General features: G+C 40.9%; 1 protein-coding gene across 2 annotated transcripts in view; it reads right to left on the bottom strand.

The window, feature by feature from the left end:
* The window catches only part of PCF11 (PCF11 cleavage and polyadenylation factor subunit), an 87393-nt gene that overhangs the window by 15826 nt on the left and 45211 nt on the right, over positions 1-26356 (bottom strand). For both annotated transcript variants that reach the window (XM_030200098.1, XM_030200099.1), the window contains 5 exons: positions 25136-25241; positions 18437-18556; positions 13885-14005; positions 12085-12268; positions 1378-1533 (listed from right to left, as the gene is read on the bottom strand). In XM_030200098.1, coding sequence (XP_030055958.1) covers positions 1378-1533; positions 12085-12268; positions 13885-14005; positions 18437-18556; positions 25136-25241 — 687 coding nt within the window. The remainder of the gene's footprint in view (positions 1-1377; positions 1534-12084; positions 12269-13884; positions 14006-18436; positions 18557-25135; positions 25242-26356) is intronic.

The following is a 26356-nucleotide window of genomic DNA, read 5'->3' as shown; positions in this document are numbered from 1 at the left end:
TCAGAAACCGTGGGTAAAATACCCTAGGTTTAGTGTACGGTCATATAAATTTTTATGGCACGTATCACGATTCGATCATAGGGCTAAAAAAAACTTCATTCTAGTGAGCTTTCAAATTTCTAGCTTCTTACTATAGTGATAATTTTTTCAAGAGTTTTTTAATTGCTTTTTCTAATGCAATCTTCTTTTTTCACAATGAAATAATTGTTTTAAATGTTCAATTACTCAAATATAAAGTATTGTGTTACTTAGCTTTTTGATTTGTGGATTCAGGCGCTTTCATTTATCTAATCACACTGCTTGACTTTAGAATTCGGCACTCTCCATTATCCGTTCTACGGGAACCCGTTTCGCCTAGAAACGTGGCTTCTTCAGGAACGGAGTGCTTAACAAATGGCGCCATTTTTTGAATCATGTTCATGTCTCTTTGAATATTTGTTAAGCACTCCGTTCCTGAAGAAGCCACGTTTCTAGGCGAAACGGGTTCCCGTAGAACGGATAATGGAGAGTGCCGAATTCTAAAGTCAAGCAGTGTGATTAGATAAATGAAAGCGCCTGAATCCACAAATCAAAAACCTAAGTAACACAATACTTTATATTTGAGTAATTGAACATTTAAAACAATTATTTCATTGTGAAAAAAGAAGATTGCATTAGAAAAAGCAATTAAAAAACTCTTGAAAAAATTATCACTATAGTAAGAAGCTAGAAATTTGAAAGCTCACTAGAATGAAGTTTTTTTAGCCCTATGATCGAATCGTGATACGTGCCATAAAAATTTATATGACCGTACACTAAACCTAGGGTATTTTACCCACGGTTTCTGAGGGCTTTTTCTTCATTTATAAAAAAGCACTAACTGTCACTGGAATTTCAACTGTGTATTAGGTTACTGCTCTTTTTCCAGTGTTACTGCTACGTTCCATTGTTTAAACTTGTTTGTCTTCACAGAAAGGTTTCGATGGCATCCTTACTGAAGAAATGGATTTCAGAACATGATCTGCATTATGGGGAAAAGGTTGATTTCAAATCCTCCACTCAGTAGAGAACTAAGCATTTTCCTAGTTTACTACAGAGCTGATATTCTGCAAAAGAGGGGGGGGGGGGGGGGGGGGGTCAAAATTTGAATTCTCATAAAGCTTTTTTGAGCCTGTAGATAGCCACAAATAGGTACACCACGTGGACCAAGTGGTCCCTCACTATCAACATTGTGGTAGCAAACTGTGAAGTCAATTCATCAATCTTCAACACTGATCCAAAGATAATACATGTTAGAAAAACTGCTAAACTACATAAAGCCCCCAAAACAAAAATACAAAGGAAAAACAAGAGATGATGCAACTAGTATTGACCCAGATTCTAGTACTCAAAACTTACTTCATCTGCTCCAGCTGGTCCAGCAGGCACACTCTGAAACTCTTTCTCTTTGGCTGCTTCTTGAGTCTTCAGAATCACTTCTTCATGCACTTTTTCAAAGAACTGGCTTTTAGCACGCTCTTCTAGATCAGCTATTTCTTCAAATTCAATCCAATCCTAAAGAAAACATTAAAACTGTTTGCTAAAAGAAACTGGTTTTGATCTTCCCAACAGTAAACATGTTGATTTCATAGTCTGCAGTTTGAATATGGTCACGTTTTAAGTGAACTAACAAAGGCTTTATTATAGGACAGACCTTCCAAACTTGGCATGGTGATGTCAATTTTCATATAATGAGGGCTCCAAATGTATGCAAACTGATCTCATGAATACTATGATCATCTTGAAATTGAACTGGCTTGGGGGGGGGGGGGGGGGGAGGGGGGGGGGGGGAGAGAGGTCACAAACACAAGTTTGGAAAGTCCTGATATAGGAATTTCATTTTAAATCAAGGTGTTTAGGATCTCATAGCATCTTCATTGTAATGTCCTATTCTACACAACCACTACAAAACCTTCTTCAGAATGGTCTTAAGTTAGGATACCTTAAATATCTTTAAATGATGAGCCATATTTGTCACATGCTCTAAAGTATTTAACTCAACAGAAAGAACATGCAAAATCCAGAGCAAGGATCAATTTTTTATGCACCTAGGGTAGATATTCAGAATTACACATTCATTTCTCCACCCCTCACTTTTTTTTTAAAGCTTTTTTTTTTTTAGTTGTTAGGGTGGAGGAGGGTTGACTGTATCAGCATTTCTCCTCAAGGGACTAGATCAGGGTTGTGCAACCTCAGTCCTTGAGGGCCACAATCCACACAGGTTTTCAGGATTTCCCCAGTGAATATGAATGAGATCTATTTGCATGCACTGCCTCCACTGTATGCAAGCGTCATGCATATTCGTTGGGGAAATCCTGAAAGCCTGACCTGGCAAGGGCCGAGGTTGACATCCCTGGACTAGGTATTTTGTCAGTTAAGGTGGGGATGGGGAAAACAGCTATAACAATGGCGTGTCTACACATAAGAATTTGGGGTTGCAATAGTGGGGGCAAGCCAAAGTAACATTTCCCCATCATGCCTAGCACCACAACCTCTCCCCCCTGCCTTTAAATTATCTATAAAAAGACAGCACAAGAAAGTCCTAAGGGCCTTCTATACATAAAGAAATCCCCCAGCCAGATTCAGTCATCCAGTAAAACTATTATAATTGATAGCATCATTCAGCTAATTATTCTATATGGGGGCGGGGGGGGGGGGGGGCGGGGGTAAAGTCTTCATTCTATATAAGATTAGAAACATCTCAATATAAAACTTGCAACTCATTTTGAAACTTAACCTCCACCCCCCCCCCCCAACTATGATGCGGAGAAACTAGATCTTACATGCTAATTTTCTTTTATTTAGTCCCTCTAGTCCAGTCACGTGGGTTTATGCACTCTTATCAACAATGTGACTCTATAAGACCCAGTGCAGCCCACATCCAGCCCATATTTTGCTACCAAAGCCCTATCCCCTACAACCTGTTTACATTTGTGTATTCTTTTCCTCTTCTTCAGCCCCCCCCCCCCCCCCCCGACTTTTTAAAGAAAATCAAAACCCCTCATTTTAGGGGACAATGAGTAAGAAACCGTTCTCTTCTTTTTCTTGCCATATTTTTTTAATGAGGAAAAAAAGCAACATCTGTCTCCAGTGAAACGTTCCACTTCTTATCCTGATCCCCAATTGTGAAACCAGGTGAGTCCTGGACTGGTTTAGAGGGACTAAAGGAAAGAAAATTAGCAGGTAGGAACTAATTTTTCTTTCCTTACCATCCCCTCTAGATCAGTCCAGATGCATGGGAAGTTCCAAAGCAATTACCTTCACTGGTGGGAAACCGCTAATCCTTGCCCCAAATGCCACGTCCTGATGAACCTGTACATCCAATCTGTAATGCTTCATGAAGGAATGCAAAGATGCCCAGGTTGCTGCCCTGTAAATATCACGAGCAATAAGGCCACATTCTGCCCAGGACACTGCTTGAACCCTGGTCAAAAAATGAGGACAGTACCAGGTGGCCCTTGAGAATATAGGAAGAAGCGATAGCCTCCTCAATCCACCTTGCTATTGTCCCCTCAAAAGCTGTTTTCTCCCTTCTTCTGTTCTCCAAACAGGACAAAAAGAATCTGATTGTCAAAAGTCCTCCATCCTTCTGAGATACACTCGCAGAGCCCTTCTGACATCCAGGGAACGCAGCTTCTGCTAGTCCTAACTATGCCTCAAAAGTAACGGAATTAGAAAAGGTACAGAGAAGGGTGACGAAAATGATAACAGGAATGGGATATTTCCCTAGGCTCACTGGAAAGACAGTTTTGCCTGGTCAGCTAGGTGAGGAGCTACTAACTTGTCATCTTGTTCTTCCACCCCTCTGGCGATGCTTTCTCCTGCTTCCTGCAGCTGAGTTTGACATCTGTGGCACAAGCCTCCTCCCCCCCCCCCCCCCCCCCCCCCCCCCCCCGATTGACATCAGACGCCTAAGATCTACAAGCGGGCCGGCAAGCAAAGCAGGCAGGCCTTCCTGCCGAAGGGCCCTTTGTGTAGCTCTTTGTGTGAAATGACCGAGGTACTCTTATGGCCCCTCTGTTGATTATATAAACTATTATGCAGCGAATTTGGGTTGTTTTTTTTTAATTGAACTACTTTTTTTTTTTTTTTTTAAAGCTCACAGGGACTATGGTTTTAAGACTTTGAATAGTTATTCCATCCAGTAGTTATAACTGTAGATCGAAGAATTAGGACAAAGAAGTCTGGTTCTATTCCTTGTTGAAATGTTATTGATGTAAGCTCTGCCATCTTGCTGTATTGAAACTAATTGGCAACAGATCATATCGGAGGTTTACTTGTCGCAAATGGGAGACAAGGAAGATGTTTAAAATTGGTTAAGAAAAATTGCAATTACTTTTTTATCCAGAGATGTCACTCCTATGCCACCTCTGTATTTTAACGCTAGATCGGTGAATAACAAATCTATTTTAAATTTATGATTTTGATTCAGAAAAAGGATCCTGGAATGGTCTTCATAGTAGGAATCTGGCTTTCTGATTCTAGTAGTAATGTACTCCTCTCTCATCTATCCCCCCTCAGAGATACAGAGACGTATTTTCAAAGCACTTAGACTTCCAAAGTTCCACAGCAACCTATGGAACTTTGTAAGTCTAAGTGCTTTGAAAATGAGCCCCACAGTGTCATATCAGGTAACAGAATAGACAAGAGGGGAAAGGGCCTAGGCCATAATTTTTTAAGAGTTTTCTTAAAACTTACATTAGTTAAGAAAATCATTTCTACTCTTGAATTACTTATTTGTCAGATATTGGATGATGCTTCAGTGAAACTGGGCCCAATTGGAATTATTCTATTTTATTGTCCCCATGGTATTTGGACTACAATTCAAGATCTGTTTTTGTAAACTATCTTTTTTTTTTTTTTAACAAGAGTTTTATTATTTGGAGATGTCAATCTTCATATAGACAATTCCTGTAATTTTGAGATAAAAAGATTTCTGAGATTCTTTTTTAAACTTTGCCAATTCAATCTACTTGCTGCTAGACCTACTCATAAGGGTCATTGCCTAGGTTTAATAGCTTGTGGGTCCCAAGGTCTAGTGATTTCAACTGTTTGGCAACCTGTTCCCTGGTCAGATCACTAGAAATTAAGGTTTTATTTCAATGTTTCTCTTTCTAAAGTAGAAATATTTAATCAAACAAAAACAGTTTTTTTAATAGAAAAAAAGGTTGATAATTCTTTTTTTCTGGGATCAGGTAATAAAAAAAATTTATTATGAAGAAATAGATCCCATAGTAATGTTTTCTAACTGGCATTCTTCAGTTAGCAGTACTTTGGAAAATATTGTTCCTTTGACGGAAAAAAAAAAATCGGCGAGTCTTAGAAAACGAGCCTCTTGGTATAACAAGAGCTAATTACATTTAAAGAGAATGCCATCGTTTGGAGTAGGCTTGGCTCAAGTTCGGTGACCCTGATCAGAAATTATCCTGGAAAGTACAGTTTACTTCTTACAAATCGAAGGTAGAGATGGCTAAGAAATCCTACTATGCTACTCAGATTGAGTTCTCAATTGTATTCTAAGACAATTTTTCAAACTGTTCGTAAGTTGTCATCTCCTCCCTCTGAGGGAAGGGAAACGATATTAAAACAGCCTACTGCTCAAATACTGGCAGATTTCTTTTGCTCTAAAATTGAGAAAATCAGATCAGAATTGCTAAGTACTGATATCATTGGTAGAACTCCCGATAAGGATTTGATTGTGTCCCTTGATAACATCCTGGCTGATGGATCTTGGTCTAGGTTTCACTATGTTCCTTTTTTACTGGTTCAATCACACATATGTAAAGTAGTGAAATCTTCTCCTCTTGACAGCTGTCCTGTTTGTCTGAAAGATGCTCCTCCTTTGATTATCTACTGGATAACTTTGTTGATTAATGCTATTCTTTGTTCGGGTAGCTATCCAGTCGATATGGGTCAGATCCTATTAACTGCCATTCCTAAGTTAGATGGGTTGGATCTGATGCCATCTTCAAGCTTTAGATCGACTGCAAGCATTCCTTTTCTTTCGAAGTTGATAGAATCGTTGGTTAGATTGCAACTTTCACAATACCGCAGATACTTACCTGTTGCAGGTATTCTCCGAGGACAGTAGGCTTCATATTCTCACAAGTGGGTGACGCTGATCTGCGTCGCCCGGTCCGGCATTTTGCCAAAGTAAAGAGTAGAGCTTTGTGGAGAACTAGCCGTGCTCCACCACGCATGCGCGATTGCCTTCCCGCTTGATGGTATTCAAGCAGGGTCTGTGTTGGGCAATCTAAGGCCTTTCTCTCACACCAGTCAGCAAACCTCCTCCATTTAAGAGTAACACCTCCGTAGTATTCGCCTAAAATCAATCTGCACCACAAGGAAAAACTTGGTTCCACTTTTGGGGGGCAATCCTCAGGTTTCAGACCACTTACCTTTGTTAAGTAACATTCAATTTTTGCCTGGGGTGGAGAATGCTAGCTTCTGTCATTGGGCAACACTGGAAATTATATATTTACAACAGTTACCTGGCAGATAGGGCTCAGAGGCTTAGCTGGGAATCTTTACTTACTAGAGACGTGGCAGAGTCATGTGATTTATTTGCTTATAGACAGGTAAGTCATTATATTAAGAGCTTGAACCCAATAGATCCTACGTTCTCCTTAAAAGCTCGCTTGCTAGAATTTTTTGAGCCTTTCCAGGATAGGGGTATGTTTGTTTCTTCTCTACACAGAGCTTTGAGAACACCATCTTCAGTTCCCGATAGGGTGGAACTTCGGCCTCGCTGGTGTCGAAATCTGGAAGTATCATCGGATTCTCTAGATTTTGATAAGCTGATTCATCGTGTAACTACCATATTGATTAATGCAGGGCTCAGTAAGTGTCAATTCAGAGTGTTACATTGAGCATATTTTACCCAGGAAAGACTTTAAAAGGCAGGAGGGGTGAGATCGCCCATATGTCGAAAGTGCCATCAGGATGTTAACTCACTTTTTCATACATTTTAGAATTGTACAACAATCAAATCCTTTTGGATGCAGGTGATAAAGATATTTGGAGACATGTGGACGGGTCAATCCCAGTATCGCCTGTGGGTTTCCTTTTGGTCAAGTATGAAGCTCTTGGAACTCATAGTCACTTTTCTCGTCTCTTGATCCGCAAGGTTGGAATGTTGGGCAAACAAATTATTTTAGAAGTATGGATCAATGACGAAGCACCATCCTTCTGGCAATGGAGGCACCGGTTTCATGCCCTGATGTTACTGGCACAAAAATATGCTCAATCTTCCTATTTTGTTTTTTCAATCTCACCCTCTCGTGGTGTGATGGGGTGGGGGGGTTCAGGGGAGTCTTGGCTTGCTATGTATGATAAGGTAGTTTGCCCTGTGCAGTTCCCCATAGGGTGCCTTTTTTTTGGGACACAAAGCCGGAACTAGGGAGCAAATCTGCTCATATACTCTTTTCTGAATCTGTACTACTATGATATATCTTACATCACTGATTGATATGCATTATTTCTGTATATTTAGCTTCCAACATTTAGGGGCTTCCCTAATTTCATATTGGCAGCTCAACATTGTCTTTTTAAGGCCACTTTTATATGTACATAGGCTGTTTCTTGTTTTTTATATGTACGTAGGCTGTTTCTGGTCTCCCCCCTCCCCCACAACTGAGGAGGAAAGCATCTGATGCTAGCCTGTCGTGGGCCTGAAGCCTGGAACAGAACTGAGGGACCTTGTGATTGCATTGAGTGGTGAAAAAAATCCACCGAGTGCCCCATGCTCAGAAGATCTTGCGGGCTACGCCCATGGACAGACCACTCGTGCAGCTGCATTATCCTGCTCAGCCAGTCGGCCAGGGTGTTGTTTGCACCCGCCAGATAAGTGGTTTGAAGGAACATACCGTGCTGGTGAGCCCAATGCCACATCCGGACTGCCTCCTGACACAGAGGGTGTAATCCGGTGCCCCCCTGCTTGTTGGTGTAATACACTGCAACCTGTCTGTTTGAACTAGAATAATCTGGTGAGACAGTCAATCTCTGAAAGCCTTTAGAGCGTTCCAGATCACTTAAAGCTCCAGAAGGTTGATCTGAAGATTAGTTTCCTGGGAGGACCAAGCACTACTACTACTACTACTAATCATTTGTATAGCACTACTAGACATATGCAGCACTGTACACATCATATGCAGGTACTTTTTCTGACCCTAAAGGGCTCACAATCTAAGCTTTGTACCTGGGGCAATGGAGGGTTAAGTGACCTGCCCAGGGTCACATGGAACTGGAGTGGGAATTGAACCCAGGTCACAAGAATTAAAGGTCACTACACAAACCATCAGGCTGCTCTTCCACTCCACCTTGACTGTGAAGCCCATCTACATGAGCGCCTCAACCCAGGAGAGATGCTTCCATCGTCAGCACTCTTTGAGGCTAAGGAATTTGGAATTAAAGTCCCAGAGTCAAACTGGATCGAATTGTCCACCACTGAAGAGCGTACAAGCTTGGGGGACACTTGGATGACATCTTCTAGACTCCCCGTGGCTTGAAATCACTGAGAAGCCAGGGTCCACTGAGCTGATCTCATGTGAAGACGTGTCATGGGTGTAACATACACTGTGGAAGCCATGTGGCCCAGAAATCTCAACATCTGCTGAGCTGTGACCTGCTGAGAAGCACGAACCCTGGAAGCTAGTGAAACAAGATTGTCCGCTCGTGTCTCCAGGAGGTAGGTTCAAACCTTCTGTGTGCTGAGCAGTGCTCCTATAAACACCAATCGCTGAACAGGGTGGAGATGGGACGGGGTAGTTTAAAACGAACCCTAGTAGCTTGAGATCGTTAGGTACCATTAGGAAAGGAATAGATGATAAAAATTAGGACATTATAATGCCTTTGTATCGCTCCATGGTGCGACCACACCTCGAATATTGTGTTCAATTCTGGTCACTGCATCTCAAAAAAGGTAGTAGAATTAGAAAAGGTGCAGAGAAGGGCGACGAAAATGATAAAGAAGGTGGGGCAACTTCCCTAAGAGGAAAGGCTAAAGCGGCTAGGGCTCTTCAGCTTGGAGAAAAGAAGGCTGAGGGGAGATATGACAGAGGTCTATAAAATAATGAGTGGAGTGGAACGGGTAGCGTGAAGCATCTGTTTACTCTTTCCAAAAAATACTAGGACTAGGGGGTATGCAATGAAGCTACAATGTAGTAAATTTAAAACGAATCGGAAAAAAGTTTTCACCACTCAACGTGTAACTAAACTCTGGAATTCATTGCAACAGAATGCGGTAAAGGTGGTTAGCTTAGCGGGGTTTAAAACAGGTTTGGATGGCTTCCTAAAGGAAAAGTCCATGGACCATTATTAAAATGGGAAAAATCCACTGCTAATTTCTGGGATAAGCAGCATAAAATGTTTTGTACTTTTTTGGGATCTTGCCAGGTATTTGTGACCTGCATTGGCCACTGTTGGAAACAGGATGCTGGGCTTGATGGACCTTTGGTCTGTCCCAGTATGGCACTACTTATGTACTTATGAGCACCCACATAGTCATCTGCATAGACGCCCCAGCACCGTCCTCTGAGGTGCTCTTCACCAGCCAATTGTCGACATATGGGAACACATGGACTCCTAGTCTGCGTCGTTAGACACTTAGTGAAGACCCTAGGAGCTGACACGAGGCCAAAAGGCAACACAATACTGAAAGTGATGTGTTCCCAGGGGACCTGCACAGCAGGAGGCCTCGAGACAGGTTGAGACCCACTCAACACTTCACTGCTCCCAGTGTCTAAGGGTCTCGAAGTAGTCGTGCTTACCGACTCTCTTGATGCTGGTGTGACGCTCGACATCGATGCCTCCAACCTCGATGCCGATGCCAAAGAACCGGGCTTAGCTCCAAAAATCTTCTCTTGTTGAGCCTCTCAGGAAACCTAGGTCCTCTTCTTCATGCGAAGACAGGGAGCACAGTTAGAAGGGCTATGATTGGGCCCAAGACACTGCAGACACTAAGAATGAGTGTCCTTTTCCCGTGGTCGTCTGACTGAACCGGGTACAGCACTTGAAGCCACTGGGAGTCTTCGTGGACATGGACGGGAAAACCTAGTCGGCCAAATTAAATGATTCGATGGTGCCTAAAAAGAGGCAAGGCACAGAAAAAAGAAGGGAAGAACCCGACCGGAGTCAAGGCCTAAAAGACGGTCCTATGACATCGAAAAAGAAGGAAACTTAAACCTGGGCAAAATACAACTAAGAAAATAAAGGACAGGTTTAAAGGGAAAAAACAAGAAAACCACAACGAAAAATGAGGAAAAAAATAGCCAAAGGGCACCAAAAGCTCTTTTGAACCGGGCGAGTGAGGAGAGGCTGAAAAAGCGCACCTTCTCCTCACACGGGAAAAAGAAAACCATGATGGGCGACACTGTGCTTGCACTCCAGAAGGCTCTACTTTTTACTTTGGCAAAATGTTGGACTGGGTGACGCCGAGATTGAAGCCTGCTTGTCCTCGGAGAAATAGATAATCATCTTTGTTTACACTGTTCTCAATTTGGTTTTAGGTCCTTGCACAGTACTGAGTCGTTGATTTTGGTTTTGGTAACTAAGATTAAGAAAGCTTTGAGCCTGGGCAAATGGTGTTATTACAGTTTGACATATCTGGTGATTTCAACTCTGTGGATCATGCCAAAATTTTATTAAGTGAACTAGGTTTGGAGGGTTCAGTATTTAGTTAGTTTAAGGAATTCCTGAAACATCGTATTTATAAAGTGCTGAAAAATGGTGTTTGTTCTGAAATTTGAATAAAGTGGTTATGGTAGCCATGTTAGTCCACTTTTAATGGAAATAAATAGAAACAAATCAAAACAGAGAAAACAAAATAAGATGATACCTTTTTCTATTGGGCTAGTTTTATACATCTTTTGATTACCTTTCGAAGGTAACCCCTTCTTCAGATCCCATCAATAGTTCAAACACCATACAAGGAAACCCATAATACCACTTTTTTCTACTTGGTCCCCTGGCCTACTATGAAATTCCCTCCCAGTTTTGTTACCTACTGAATCTTCCTATCCTAAATTCAAGACTCACTTTTCAATGAGGGCCTTTGAGAGACAAAGGCTAGGTTTTTTTCCCCTTTCCTCTTTTCCTGTACCCCATTTTCCCAGTGTAATGCACTGCAGCTCAATATCAGAAACCCTATTACATCCTTTTTTCTCTTCCTTTCTTGATGATTATGATTATTGTACACCACTCTGTTACATCCCTCTTGTGAACATTGATTTAGTAAATGCTGGAATAAACTAAATACAAGTAGAAAGAACAGGGGTTGTCAGGTGGGGAGGAGGCACTTGAGGAGGGGGTATGAATCTAGTTTAACTCAAGCCTTGAGAAATTTTCTTTGGATCTAGGAAACAGCCCAAGAACCAGAGTTAGAACCTGAGAGCTCTTCCAACCCCTTCAGCAACCTCACTCAAACAATTAGTGCACATTGAGTTTTCCCTCGGAGGTCAGCAACCTTTCATATAGGGCCTGTGATTTACTAAGACAGTTTTTACCCTATGTCTCAGCCATCTCCTCCCCCCAAGCATGCATCAGGAACATGCCGGTGTCCTGATAGGTAAGCAAATCCCCACAAGGCTCCCTCTCTGTTTTACAACCCTGTCCCGACTACCCTCTCTCTTTTTCAATCACTCCAGCATATCTTCAGCCAGATTCTCATCCCCTATCCTGTCAGTAATCTCCCCAGCAGGCTCAATACATTCAAAACCATCACCACCACTCTTATCACCTAATCCTTTTCTCCCTTTCTAGTTTTTTTAATTTCCCTTCTCTCCCTAGCCTAATTATTCGGTCTCTCTTCTCTCTATTTTGTTAACCTCACAGAAACCAATTTTGGCCCTTGCAGTATATCAAACTAAAATAAATAAATAGCTGAACAGCATTCATCTAATCCCCATCCCAGTCAACCACCACATCTCTCCTCAAGCTAGCCACTCATCCTATCTCCTTAACTTGCTAGCTAGCTTTAAACTACCCTCCCAACCTGACAAGGTCTGATGTACCCGAAGCCAAGCTGCTAAATTCCTGCTCCATCAACAGTTGGTAAGTAATGTAACTTACCGTCAAACCATAATACCATCTTCTGTGTGTTATTTTTCTGCTAACATCCTTTTCAGTTCTGTTTTGCCGATAATGCCAGTCCAAATGATCTGCATAAACATCTGTCTGTGACGCTGTAAACCTCATTCCACAGGAATAACACTGAATGCCAGTGTACAAACGATTTATAACAGTATCATAACGCCTGTTTGTGGAAAGATTTGAAATTACAATACTGAACAGAAACATGCAAGCATTTCTTCAAAATATTGCTGATTCTCAGTAGCAAGGGTTCCATTTCTGCAATACATTCACAATTATAACAACACATCTGTGTTAGTGTAGTGCATTCATCTACTCAAACAGAGGGTACATGAACCTTTGTTAAGACTACGGGGTACTGGGTTCTGGCTGTTGTCAAATCCTGGATCTCTCATTTGCTTGCTGCTCCAGACTTTTATTGTTCTGCTCCATTCTGCTATTGTTTCCTTATTTACCTATGCCCCTAAGTAAGTAGTAACATAGAAGGCATAATACTTCTTGTGTGAGAAGGAATATATTTACCCTAAATTTACAACTTCTCCCCTTCACTGGCTATACATACCACATAAATAATTCTTTGATGCCACATCTCGATTCACACCTTAACTGTTAAATTAAAATGGTCAATAGTCTTCATCATAAAGCGTATGGGGACCATGATCTCAATATGTATTCTTTGGAAGAAAGGTAGGAGAGGGGAGATACGATAGAGACATTTAAATACCTATATGTACTAAGTGCTGTACAAATTATATGCAGGTATTTCCTCTGTCCTAAGAGGGCTCATCTTTTGTACCTGGGGCAATGGAGGGTTAAGTGATTTGCCCAAGGTCACAAAGACCTGCAATGAGAATCAAACCCAGGTGACCAGGATCAAAGCTCACTGCACTAATCATTAGGCTACTCCTCCACTCCTATGCGGCATAAATGCACAGGTAAGTCTCTTTCAATTGAAAGGAAGCTCTGGAATAGAGAGACATAGAATGAAGGGGAAAGACTCAGAAGTAACCAGAGGAAATACCTCTTCACAGAAACGGTGGTGAATTCGTGGAACGGCACCCCGGGAGAAGTGGGGGAGACAAAAACAGTATCTGAATTCAAGAAAGCTTGGGACAAGTACAAAGGATCTCTAAGGGAGTGATAGGAAGAATACATGACATGGATGGGCAGACTGGATATGCCATATGGTCTTTATATGCCTACATTTTTCTCTGTTTCTAATGTCTCCTGCACAACAGATTTTACTTAAAAGCAGTGGCACATGAATCTTATGCTTGCCAGTGTTCAGATAAAAGAACTAAATGTGAAGCTTATGTGGATATAGTATGTGACTTCCAAAAAGAAAACTCTCTAAAACATTTCTAGCACTCATTGGACATTCACTTCAAAACCTCCCGTCTTCTATTATAACCAGTGTGCAGTGCAAACCCATAACAATTAATTTGAATTTTTACAAAAGGCACTTAGCTTTAATAAATTAATCTTTATGAGGCAATGAGCGCTAGAAATGTTTTGGTGAATTTTCACTGAGCACGGTGGACTTTTGATATCTTTTTCTCCATGGTTTTTGAAATATAAGGTAAAAATGCTTTAAGCTCTTGATATTCATATCCAAAATATTTCTGTTAGAAGATATAGTATGTGAACCACTGTAAACAGTATGTTTCAACTAGTTTTTGCTTTTTTTTTTAAATATTTGAGCCTACTATATCGGAATAACTTTGAATGCACATCAGGTATAGAAATGGTGCCATGAAAGTACATTCTTAATTTACTTACTGTTTCAGCTCTTCTATTGTAAAATTAGTGAGATCTGGTATATTCTGATCGTCATTCTGATCATCATCCTCTTCCTCTTCTTCCTCCTCGGGGACAGGCTGTGCAGAAACGTCACTTGGTTCTTAAAAGGAAAAATAATGTAATAAGATTATAGTTTTAGATGTTCACACTTGTTACTTTAACTTTATAACTACTTCCTTAATTCTGTGTCCCACAAATAGCATATAAAATAATTCTGCCCAATTATTACAACTGCTACGGTTCATTATATATATTTAAATGATTTTATTGATCAAATAATGATGCAGTCAACAAACATTCAAGTTGTCCAGTATTTTATATTATCATCATTCCTTTCCCTCAACTACCCAGCCCCACCCATCCCTACAAATTAATAACTTCTTCTACCATATAACAAATCGTCCACTTGGCCAGGATGAAAAGACAGATGCAGAAATCTTATCACAAATTAGGGAGACTAACAAAATTGGTAACACAATAAGAGTGGGTGATTTCAAATATTGACTGCGTAAATGTAACATCAGGGCATGCTAGGAAGGTAAAGTTCCTTGATGAAATCAAAGACTGCTTTTATGGAGCAGCTGGCTCAGGAACCAACAAGAGAGGGAACAATTCCAGAAACAGTCCTTAGTGGAGTGCATGATCTGGTGCAGGAGTAAATGGTGCTGGGGCCACTTGATAACAGTGATCATAACATGATCAAACTCAATATAATTTCTGGAGTAAGTACATACAGGAAATCCACAGCAAACAGTATAGGGAATGGCAAGTCAAATGCAAAGCACTGATAAGGAAGGAAAAGAGACAAAGAGATTTGAAAAGAAGACTGCACTGGAGGCAAAAACATATAGTAAAATTTTTTTTTAGATATATTAGAAACAAGAAGCTGGTAAAAGAATAAGTTGGACTACTAGATGACCGAGGGGTAAAAGCGACACTCAAGGAAGACAAGGCCATAATTTTTTTTTTTTTTAATATCTAAAGAGAACCGAGAGAGACTAAAGGGCTCACCTCCTTCCACCTGCTGGAGACTGAGATTATTGAATCTAAGGTCTCTTGGCCAGGGCTCTTATTGGCTCTCTAGAGTCAGAAGTTCTCAGTCTCCAACTGCTGGAAGGAGTGCACAACCCATCAGTCCAATCCTGGGCCAGTCCGGAGGGACGCTAAGGAAACCAGTGCCAGAAATGGTATTCAATACTGATAAATCAAAGAAGCGGAAACAAATCTCCGTAAACCTGGAAGATGTAATGCGGCAATTTAACAAATTGAAGAGTAGCAAATCAACGGGACTGGATGGTATACATCCCAGAGTACTGGTAGAACTGAAAAATTAGCTTACAGAGCTATTGTTAGCAGTATGTAATTTATCTTTAAAGTCGAGTATGGTACCAGAAGATTAGAGGGTAGCCTATTTAACGCCAGGTTTTAAAAAGGGTTCCAGAAGTGATCTGGGAAATTATAGACTGGTGAGCCTCACATCAGTGCCAGGCAAAATAGTAGAGACTATTACAAAGAACAAAATTATATAATATATACATAATAATATAATATATACGTAAAATCAAAATGGATTTAGTCAAGGGAAGCCTTGCCTCACCTATCTACTACATTTCTTTGAAGGGGTGAACAAACATATGGATAAAGGTGAGCTGGTTGACATTATGTATTTGGATTTTCAAAAGGCATTTCACAAAGTACCTCATGAACAACTCAAGTAATGTCCTATTGTGGATTAAGAACAGGTTAAAAGATAGAAACAGAAAGTAGGGATAAAAGGTCAGTATTCTCAATGGAGAAAGGTAGATAGTGGGGTTCCCCAGGGGTCTGTGCTGGCAGCACTGCTGTTCAACGTATTTATAAATGATATAGAGATGAGAATAACTAGTGAGGTAATTAAATTTGTTAATGACAAAGTTATTCAAAGTTGTTAAATCGTAAGAGGACTGTGAAAAATTGCAAGAGGACCTTATGAGAATGGGCATCCCAATGGCAGATGACGTTTAATGTGAGCAAGTGCAAAGTGATCCTTGTGGAAAAGAGGAACCCAAATTATAGCTACGTGATGGAAGGTTCCACATTAGGAGTAACCACCCAGGAAAAGCATCTAGGCGTCATCATTGATGATACATTGAAACCCTTTGTTCAGTGTGCAGCAGCAGCAGCTAAGAAAGCAAACAAAATCCTAGGAATTATTAGGAAAGGAATGGAAGACAAAAATGAAAATGTTATAATGCCTTTCTATCGCTCCACGGTGCAACCGCACCTCAAATACTACTGTGTGTAATTCTGGTCCACCACATCTCAAAAAAGATATAGCGGAACTAGAAAAGGTACAAAGAGGGAAGGGAAATGGGATTTGATATACCGCCTTTCTGAGGTTTTTGCAACTATATTCAAAGCAGTTTACATATATTCAGGTACTTATTTTGTACCAGGGGCAATGGAGAGTTGTGACTTGCCCAGAGTCACAAGGAGCTGCAGTGGGAATTGAACTCAGCTCCCCAGGATCAAAGTCCACTGCACTAACCACTAGGCTACTCCTCCAAGAGCAACAAAAGTGAAAGAAGATGAGACGAGTTTTTCTATGAGGAAAGGCTAAAGCGGCTAGGGCTCTTCAGCTTGGAAGAGGGACGGCAAAGAGAAGATATGATAGAGGTCTAAATGATGTCGAGTGGAACTGGTAGATGTGAATTGCTTGTTTATTCTTTCCAGAAATACTAGGACTAGGGGCACGCAATGAAGCTACTAAGTAGTAAACTTAAACAAACCGAAGAAACTATTTCTTCATTCAGTTTCTTTATTCAACATGAATAAAGTGGTGTGGTAGCCGCCGCACTAGTCCACTTTTAAAAGGTAATAAACAGAAATAAAACAAATCCACTTTTAAAAAGGTAATAAATAGAAACAAAACAAATCAGAGAAAATAAAATAGGATGATTTATTGGACTAACAATACATTTTTTGATTAGCTTTCGAAGGTAACCCTTCTTCAGTTCAGAAATGAGCAAATATCATAATATATACGTAAAACACAAAAGCATTCCAATGACAGTCTCACAGGAAGAGGGTGGGGGTGGATTAGGTGACAAACAGGGAAAGCTGGGTAGGTAAGTAATGGAGAGATGGATGGTTGATAAAGCAATATAATTTTATAGTTTATAATGGGATAGAAAACCTAGATCATTGATAAGTCCTGTCTGGTAGGTGTTAGAATACTAAAAAGAAATTTTTAAGATTATACAGGAACATAAGACCTTAGAAGTCAAAATGATGAAATATTTTAACATCCACCAGACAGGATTAACAGAGATCTGAATTTTCTATCCTATTATAAACCATAAAATTATACTGCTTTATCACCCATCCATCTCTCTCTGTCTCTCATTCACCCAGCTCTCCCTGTTTCACACCTAACCCACCCCACCCTCTTCCTGTGAGACTTGTCACTGGAATGATTTGTGTTTGTGTCTGATATTTGTCAACAATTGCTCATTTCTGGTCTGCTATTTTGTTGTTCTGTATGAAAAATTTAATAAAAATGCTAACACTAAAAAATGTATTTATTCCAATAAAAAAGCGATCATATTTTTTTCTCTGTTTTGTATTATTTTTACTACCTTCGCTCAACGTGTAATTGGTAAAATGGGAGAATGTGGTAAAAGCAGCTTAGCATGATTTAAAAAAAGGTTTAGACAATTTCCTAAAAGAAAAGTCTATAAGCCATTATTAATATGGACTTGGGAACACCCACTGTTCATGTCTAGGATAAGCATCATAAATTCTGTTTTATTCTTTTGGGAACTTGCCAGATACTTGCAACCTAGTTAGGCCACTGTTGGAAACAGGATACTGGGGTTGAAGGCCCTTCAGACTGTCCCAGTATGGCAAAGCTTATGTTCTAAACAGAGTTATACCATCTATAAAGCATAGTTCATCATTTTATAAAACATTACACCTCTAATAAGGTACAACTTTCAACAGGACATGAAAAACTAAATCAAGGGCAGAAAAATTATAAAAATCTCTTGCTATAATTTTACATAATAAATATCAAGTTTTTCTAAATGTATCAGTTTACTCATTCCTATGGGGAATGTAAACGATTGTAGTTAAGAAAAGTCAAGCCTTAAGTTCCCAGGGGAGAAAGAGGTTGTATACAGGACACTACTGTAATTTGACTGTTAATAAAAGTAAACCATGTGAGAGAAGCTTGGGTCTCAAAACAACCTCACACACTAAATCATTTGTCATCTTACAGACAGAACTTATAATCTCATGAACAAGTAATCTCATAAGGAAGGAGAATAACATGTGCTTTAATGAGTGAAATCAGTCTACAAGAGACATACATAGTAAATGATGGCAGATAAAGACCTGTACGGTCCATCCAGTCTGCCCAACAAGACCAATCTTACTTCTGTACTGTAGTGCTTTATTTTTTTTTATCCATAATTCAAACCATTCATATTTTTCATCATTCATTTTTAAAGCTATCTAAAGCATCTAAATCTTTGTAAAAAAATATACTTACGAGCTGAAGAAGAGTCAGCCTGTGATGATTTAAGAATTCCTGTTGAAATTAGTTTTGAGAACAACTCATTTACATCAAGCTGACCAAGATGATTCTCAGAGTATGGAAACGAAGGACCACCTTAAATAGAAAGGATTCAGTTATAATCACACAGGACATAGGGCTTATTAAACAGTCCAGCAGTCACCCAACCTGCTAATTTGCATCCTGGCAAGGATTCAGAAAGGACATGACAGATACAATCCCTGCTACTCTTCAGGAAGAGCTACCTGAGCTCTATTTTTCCAAATTCAAGATGACATAGTGAAGAAAAGTAGGGTGATGGGTCACTGACCATGCTGGTGTGCCATAGTTTAGAAATTCACAGCTCTGTCTCAGGACAAAAGTGCTAATATGTTTTGAGTCGGAGGGACGGGGAGGGAATAAATGTTTTAATCATTTATAGCTGTCTTTACTTGAAGGCAAGTTAACAATCAAATACCTAGCAAATTGTGAGCAATGATGTCTATGGTGCCCCATATGTTGTTTGTATCCATGTTTGACAATCACTTCCCTTGCCATGCCAGGACAAAGGACTCACTGAAAATTAAACGGAAAACCAGGCATCTGGGTCCTGAAGTGTCTCTTGGCAAACTATTATTTCTCACCTGTAACAGATGTTTTCCATAGACAACAGAATTGATCATCCAACAGCCCCAGAATGAACAGATCCACCAGATCTCAGAACTAGTGTAAAGGTTTTGAGCATATGTAGCGGTCTTCTCAGTCCCCTCAGTTAGTTCCATAGCTCAAGAAAGAATGCAATTCTCATGGAGGTAGGAGGGATAATGTGCCTGATTTTCTGTTGTTTAAGGAAAACAGTTGTTACAGGTGAGAAGCAATGCTTTTACCATCAACAAGGAAAACCCAGTCAGGCACACAAATGGGGAATTCCCAAGTTCAGCACTGCTCAATTTAGCTATAATGTGCCTCTTGGTCAAGGTAGCCACTGTCATAAGGAAAAATGCAACAAAAGAAAAATGCTACTATAACAAAGCCAGGTTGGCCAGCCCAACTCAACTAAATGCGCTGTCTCCAAATATGGATTGTTCCAAGTAGTAGTGCAAAGGGAAAGTACGAACTATGAAGTGAGGACCAAGTCGCTACCTTGAATACAGTGTCCAGCAAAGTAGATCTTAGGAGTCACAGTAGCTGTAGTGGCTCCGATTTGTTAATTCACATTGCTAGTTAAAGTAGTATTAGTTCGTAACAGAATGCAAAATGTTAGCCAATTGGCCAAAGTTTGCTTGGCTACAGAAAACAACTCTGTTGGGATCAAAGGAGACAAAGAGATGCAGACTTTCTAATGGATTCAGTTCTTTTGAGGTAGTAAGAAAAAGTGTGGAGAGACTTCTCGTGCAGATTCTTATGAGGTTTTGGGCAAAACATTTCCCCCAGTTATAAGGAAAGGCGAGATTGGTAAGAACTTAGGATGAGCAGATGGCTCAGAGGTAACTAAGGCTAAGTTCACTTATTCTTCAAGGAGAATTAACTGTTAGAAACTCAAGCATATTGCCATTGGTCCAAAAGGTGGCTTTATGAGTGATGCAAGACAACATAAAGGTCCCATGGCAATCAACTGGTTTCTGCAGTGGTGGCTTGACCTGAAGCCATCCTTTCCTAAATCAAGAAAAAAATGGACATTGAGAAGTTGGGAACCTATTGGTGGTAGTATTTTAGACTTCATGTCTGCAGAAATAAGCTCTGATGGAAATGTACAACCAAAGCTGGAAAAGATGCTCAAGCAGTACAGACTGGAGTTGGGAAGGCACTGGATAGGGCTGTGACCGTTTATGAAACACCAGATGGAAAAGCAATATTTCAAAGAGTAGATACGCCTAATGTGTGATTTTCTTGCAGGGACCAGTATGTCCCATATAGGCATCAGAACATCTAGCATGGAAACTAAGCACCACTCAATTTCCAGGTTGTTAGGCCCAGTGATTCAAGATTTGGATGAAGAAGGGTGTCCTTGATCTGTGTGGTCATTGATAGAACTCTCTGAAATCTACATGGCATAAAAACCAGAGTATTTTGTGAAGAGGGAAATAGTTCTGTCAAGACCAATATGGTGCTATGAGAATCACTGTACCAGGCCTCTTTTATTGCAGTCTTTATATGGGGAAAAATTTGGGAAGGGGGGGGGGGAACAGTGTTTATGACCAACACATCTGGGGAGGGGGGTAAGCTTGTAAAATTGTATAAATTTGCCAGTTTAGAGACAAGTTGTGAATTAGAAGAACACTGCTGAGTCTGTCAGCTAGCTGATTCTGAACACCCAGGATGTAAGTTGTTTGAATCTATCATTTGCGATCACAAAGTCACAAATTCTTTCTGCTTCCCAGTAGACAGATCATGTTTCCCCTTGATTCTTGACAAGAAACACTGCAACTTGACTGACCATCTGACCTAGCATTGAGCAATCTTGAAGTTGATGCACAAATACACAGAGAGTAAACAAACCCCTCAGATCACCAGATAACTTTCAGACTGTGACCCGGTCCTCCGTGTAAGCTGGGATCCGAGATGGGCTCCCCAACTGGTGTTGGAAACATACACTGTGAGGACCACTTGATGCAAATGGGACACCTTGATGAGGCTGCATTAGGACTTACACCACAACAACATAGTGGGAAGTGAAGCTCATAAGTTTGGTACAGTGAGTCTATGTATGCTGATTTTACTAGAATCTGAGAACTCATTGTAGCTCTCTCATTTTCAGGCAAGGAAAAGGCATGAAAAATACCACAGTAGCCATATAGCCCTACATGTGCAAGTAGGTCTAGTTGTGATGATGAAGAAGAAATTAATTTTCTGGACCCTGAAGCATTAACTTCTGCAACCTGTGCTGTGGTACAAAAGCTTCAACTTCAACTCTGTCGTGAATTGCCCCTATTAACAAAATGTTATTTGCTGGTTCACGTATAGACTTCTCAAAGTGGATGATACCACCCAGGATTTGAAGGTAGAACATTGTTAGATCTGGTGATTAGAGTTAGGTTCTCAGAGCAAGCTGCCAGAAGCCAGTTACTGAGATATGGAAAAACTAGCTGACCCCACTTGTGTAAGCAGGTAGAGACTATCATAAGGCATTTGGTGAAGATTCTAGGGTCCAAAGAGAGGAAAAAAATGAGAGACTTTGTACTGACAGTGTTTGGTATGCAGAAGGAAATTATTTTCTGCAATGTGGATGGATCAGGAAGTGTGCATATGAATCTTTAAGATAGTTAAGCACAGCCTGTCTCCCTTCCACTGACGAGGACCACCTAGAGCATGAGTTGAACTTTTCCTTGCATAGATATAGGCAGATATGAGGCACAACCTGTCATCTTTGTGGGAGTACCTGTAAAAAAAATGTTGATTCTTTTAACAGGTTCTACTGCACTGAATTTCTTCCTGCAGTTCTTCATGGAACAGGGATGGGCTTACAGCATCAGCGACCAAGTCAAAGGTCAATCTGATAGATGACTGAAATTTGAGGAGGTATTTCACTTTTATGACAGCGACAACCTAAGAATGTGTTGTTATCTGTTCCCAATGCTGAAGAAAGAAGTTTATCCAAACACCCTATAGGTAGGGCAAGATGTGTATTCTGGATTGACATTAGATGTGACTATGGGAGACAGTCCCAAAAAAAAAAAAAAAAAAAAAAGAAGGTTGCTTCAGTTGTGGAGGCATGGCCTAATTCATTTGCTCTCTCTCTCGCAAGTGAGACGAAGTAAAAGTGGGACAGAGTCTGCTATGGTTGTCTGGTGATAGAACAAAACATATACTATGACAGTAGAAAGTTTTGTAGTATTGGGATGCACTTGATTGTCTACAAGATGACAATAACAATGGCAGCACAGTCAAGAGATGTGTAAAGTAGAGCAATGGTCCTTCAACGGACCCATGCTTTCCCTTAATCTGCCACCATAGAGGGAGGCTCCAGTACAGAAAGCATCTGCTAGCCTCAGATAAACAACTTCTCAGAGACTAGAAGTATGCAACCACATAAAATGTACAACAGAATGGCAGCAACTAGACAATATACATATGCTGAGCATATAAATGGGTTCCACATCTGCCTTGGCCAAATATCTGCCAGTTCATACTGTGAAGGATGGCTGGATAAAAATCTTGCACCCTTTGAAAAACGGAATGCACATACTGTACTATACACAGCTGATAAGCGGGAAACAGGCTGAAAGATTAGTGGAGATTCCAACATGAGAAGCTGTTGCACTCATAAAAGGTCATGAATTGGTATAGCTACAGTGGCTTTTGAGATCTCTATGCACTTTAAGAGCCCAAAGGAATCTTGATGTAGCAGAAGGGAACCTCTGAAATCTCAGATAAGGTCAGAGGGTATATTCCTGTAGATGGAGTACTTCTCTCTGTCTAAGTAAAACGCTAGAGAAAGAAAATTGCAATCTGGGTAGTTCTACAGAGTGCTTTAAGGGCATTCCATTAACATTAGAGAGTAGGATGGAGAGAAAAGTACCTTTGTGGTTCAGAAGCATAAATTGTAAAGAGACTATTGGATCTTGAGAAGAATAAGTGTCTATCTGCACAGGATTAACACTGTGGAGTGAGATAGCATTATATTGGGCTGTTGACATTTAACAGAAGGTAGATACTTACAATAGCCCTTGAAGAGATATGATAGAGGTCTATAAAATAATGAGTGGAGTGGAACGGGTAGACATGAATTGTTTGTTTACTCTTTCCAAAAATACTAGGACTAGGGGGCATGCGATGAAGCTACAAAATATTTAATACAAATCGGAGAAACATTTTCTTCACTCAACGTGTAATTAAACTCTGGAATTCGTTGCCAGAGAATGCGGTAAAGGAGGTTAGCTTAGTGGAGTTTAAAAAGGGTCTGAACGGCTTCCTAAAGGAAAAGTCCATAGACCATTATTAAATTGACTTGGGGAAAATCCACTGCTTATTTCTGGGATAAGCAGCATAAAATGTATTGACCTTTTTTGGGATCTTGCCAGGTATTTATGACATGGATTGGCCACTGTTGTAAACAGGATGCTGGGCTTGATGGACCTTTGGTCTGTCCCAGTGTGGCAATACTTATGTAAGAATTTGTTGAACATCTTTTGCAGGGAAAAATGTGGCTACTTCAATACAGACAGAAACAAACGGAGAACTCATTGCCTTGATTAGTACTAATGTTAAATGCATTCTGAGGCTGCAGAGGTGACTGTTGTGCAAGGGATTGACTGAGCTTCAGTCAGGGAACAACAGGATATGTACTAAATCTTTGCTATTGGTGTGAAAAGAATCTTGCACCAAGACCATCTGTACTGTCTCAGCCCTGGTGTGTCTGCATGGACTGGCTGTCACAAATCCTGCTTTGATAAAGAAAGAGACTGGTTAAGTGCTACCATATGAATGGAGTCTCTTTACTACTACTACTATTTAGCATTTTTAAAGTGCGATGCAGACAGTGAGGAGACAACCGAGAAGGCCTGCACTTAAGAATGTGGACAGGAAAACCTCCAAGGGGCACTTAGAAGTCTTTTCTCTGCTTCATAATGACTGAACAGCTGGTTTAGGCTTGTGAAGACAACCCTGCACAACCTGATTATATTTGAGCCCAGACAAATTAGGCAATGTTCCAGAACATCAAGAAACTACCGTATTTTTCGGACTATAAGACGCACCGGACCATAAGACGCACCTAGGTTTTAGAGGAGGGAAATAGGAAAAAAATTTTTTTCCTTTTTCCCTTCTCTAAAACCTAGGTGCTCCGGTGCGTCTTGTCCGAGTTTTGGACCGCCGTCCTGTACTTACACGATTCCATGTTCCCTGGTGGTCTAGTGACGTCGGGGCAGGAAAGAGCCCCCTCTTTCCTGCCCATCGCGCTGCTCTCCGTGCTCCTCACTGCTTTCTGACGGTCTCGGCGAGATTCAAAATCATTTTGAATATCGCCGAGACCGTCAGAAAGCAGTGAGGAGCACGGAGAGCAGCGCGATGGGCAGGAAAGAGGGGGCTCTTTCCTGCCCCGACGTCACTAGACCACCAGGGAACATGGAATCGTGTAAGTACGGGACGGCGGTCCAAAAACTCTACCTTCGGACTATAAGACGCACCCCCCATTTTCCTCCCAAATTTTGGGGGAAAAAAGTGCATCTTATAGTCCGAAAAATACGGTAACTAGTCTGGGTTCAGACAAATTAGGATGCTGAAGTTCTTGATATCTTCCACATTAGGGACATGAGCAGAACCCAGACTTTTTCTGGGATGTTTTGACAAGAAAAAAAGCAAATATGTGGGGTTTTTTGTTTGTTTGTTTTTTTAGCAAGAAGACTGACAAAACATAATGGATCACAAACACAGGCAATAACCCTATTGAATATGAAAGAGCTCTGCTTTTCCATCCATTTGGCAGAATGGGAAAAACACAAAACCGAGGGGAGCGAATAGATTGCGCTACGTAGAAAGGGCCATATGCTCAGAACTCTGCATTAGTTTTGAGCTATTGGCTAGCTCTTCTGTCCTGGAAACCACCAGATGACATCACCTACTTGTGTGCCTGACTCAATCCAGCCTGTTGATGGAAAACTATTATTTTACTTTTTGGACCTGAGCAGCAAATTACTGTCTGCGCCACTCAGCCACACACTGTCTGCACCAAACACACACACAAATTGCTGGCACTACCTGTTTGATTCTGAACAAAGGTTCCTGGATTTTGTACTTGGGTTGGCAAAAATGGTTGGCCTTGATTGAAAGGCCCAGGTTGATTAATTCCATGAAGAACAGGCACCTGGAAAAAGCAAAATTTTCTGTCAGTTTAATTTCTTTTCCTCTGCAGTCGTTTTAAACAAATAGAGAAGTCTGCATAACTTACAGCTAGAGATACAAACACAGGGTAAGTAAAAACATTATTACTTTCAAAGAACATTCTGGACTGAGAAAATGTGTCTCCCACAAATCTACCAAGAAAATTATTCCAAATTATTCTAAAGTTTCTATCAAGACTGTTTAATATTTTCATAACCGTACTGATGCATATCTTTTACAGGAATAGTTTTCCATTGTTTGGCTTTCCAACAATAATCAGATTCCACCTACTTAAAACAATATTTGCCAAATATGCACCTACAATGTTATATTCACATATACAACTAGAACTTTATATTGTGTTATATTTTAAGCACACATCTACTACATTGAAATACACATCCCTTATATTCCATGCCAGACCAGGTCTGCCTAGTGGGTTATGTCCCTCTGCCAACAGCTGTACCCAGAAAAAGTTCAAAGCCAATTTCACTCCTTTTACTGGAAGCAGCCACTAGTCAAGCTTTTTTCAACCTGTGTGCCGCAGCTGCTTCCAAGGTGTGGCACGGAGATCCCAGAGATATGCTGCATCTTCCACCTGAACTGCATGCCCCTTGCCTGAACTGGCATCTTTCACTCACACGCCCCCCCACACTGAGGTACGCCAACTTTTTATTCCTTTCCTCCTCCCAACCTTCTCATTAAGTACCAGCAGTGTCAGCAATCAAAGCAGGCCAGTCCTGGAAGCTTTCTTTCTGCAGCTCCCACTTCCTCTGACTTCCTGTCCCCACATAGGCGGGAACTATAGAAAACAGCTTCAGGGAGTGGCCTGCCTGGATCGTCGATGCTGCTGGCATTGAATGAGAAGGCTAGAAGAGCGTTAGGGACAGAAGGTATAAAAATAGTTGCTGGACCTCGTGGGGGGGGGGGGGGGGGGGGGGAGGGCGTGGGTGGGCACAGGTGGAAGATGTCGGTTCTGGAGGTGCATGGACATGGGTGGAAAGTGCTGGTTCAGGGAGGGGAGGGGCAAGGGTGGAAGATGCCAGTTCTGGGGGGGGGGGGGGGGGAGGAGATGCCTGAACTTAGAGGGGGAGAGGA

This window comes from Microcaecilia unicolor, chromosome 4 (assembly GCF_901765095.1).
Source record: "Microcaecilia unicolor chromosome 4, aMicUni1.1, whole genome shotgun sequence".
Lineage (NCBI taxonomy): Eukaryota > Metazoa > Chordata > Amphibia > Gymnophiona > Siphonopidae > Microcaecilia > Microcaecilia unicolor.
This window is presented reverse-complemented; position numbering and strand designations above follow the sequence as displayed.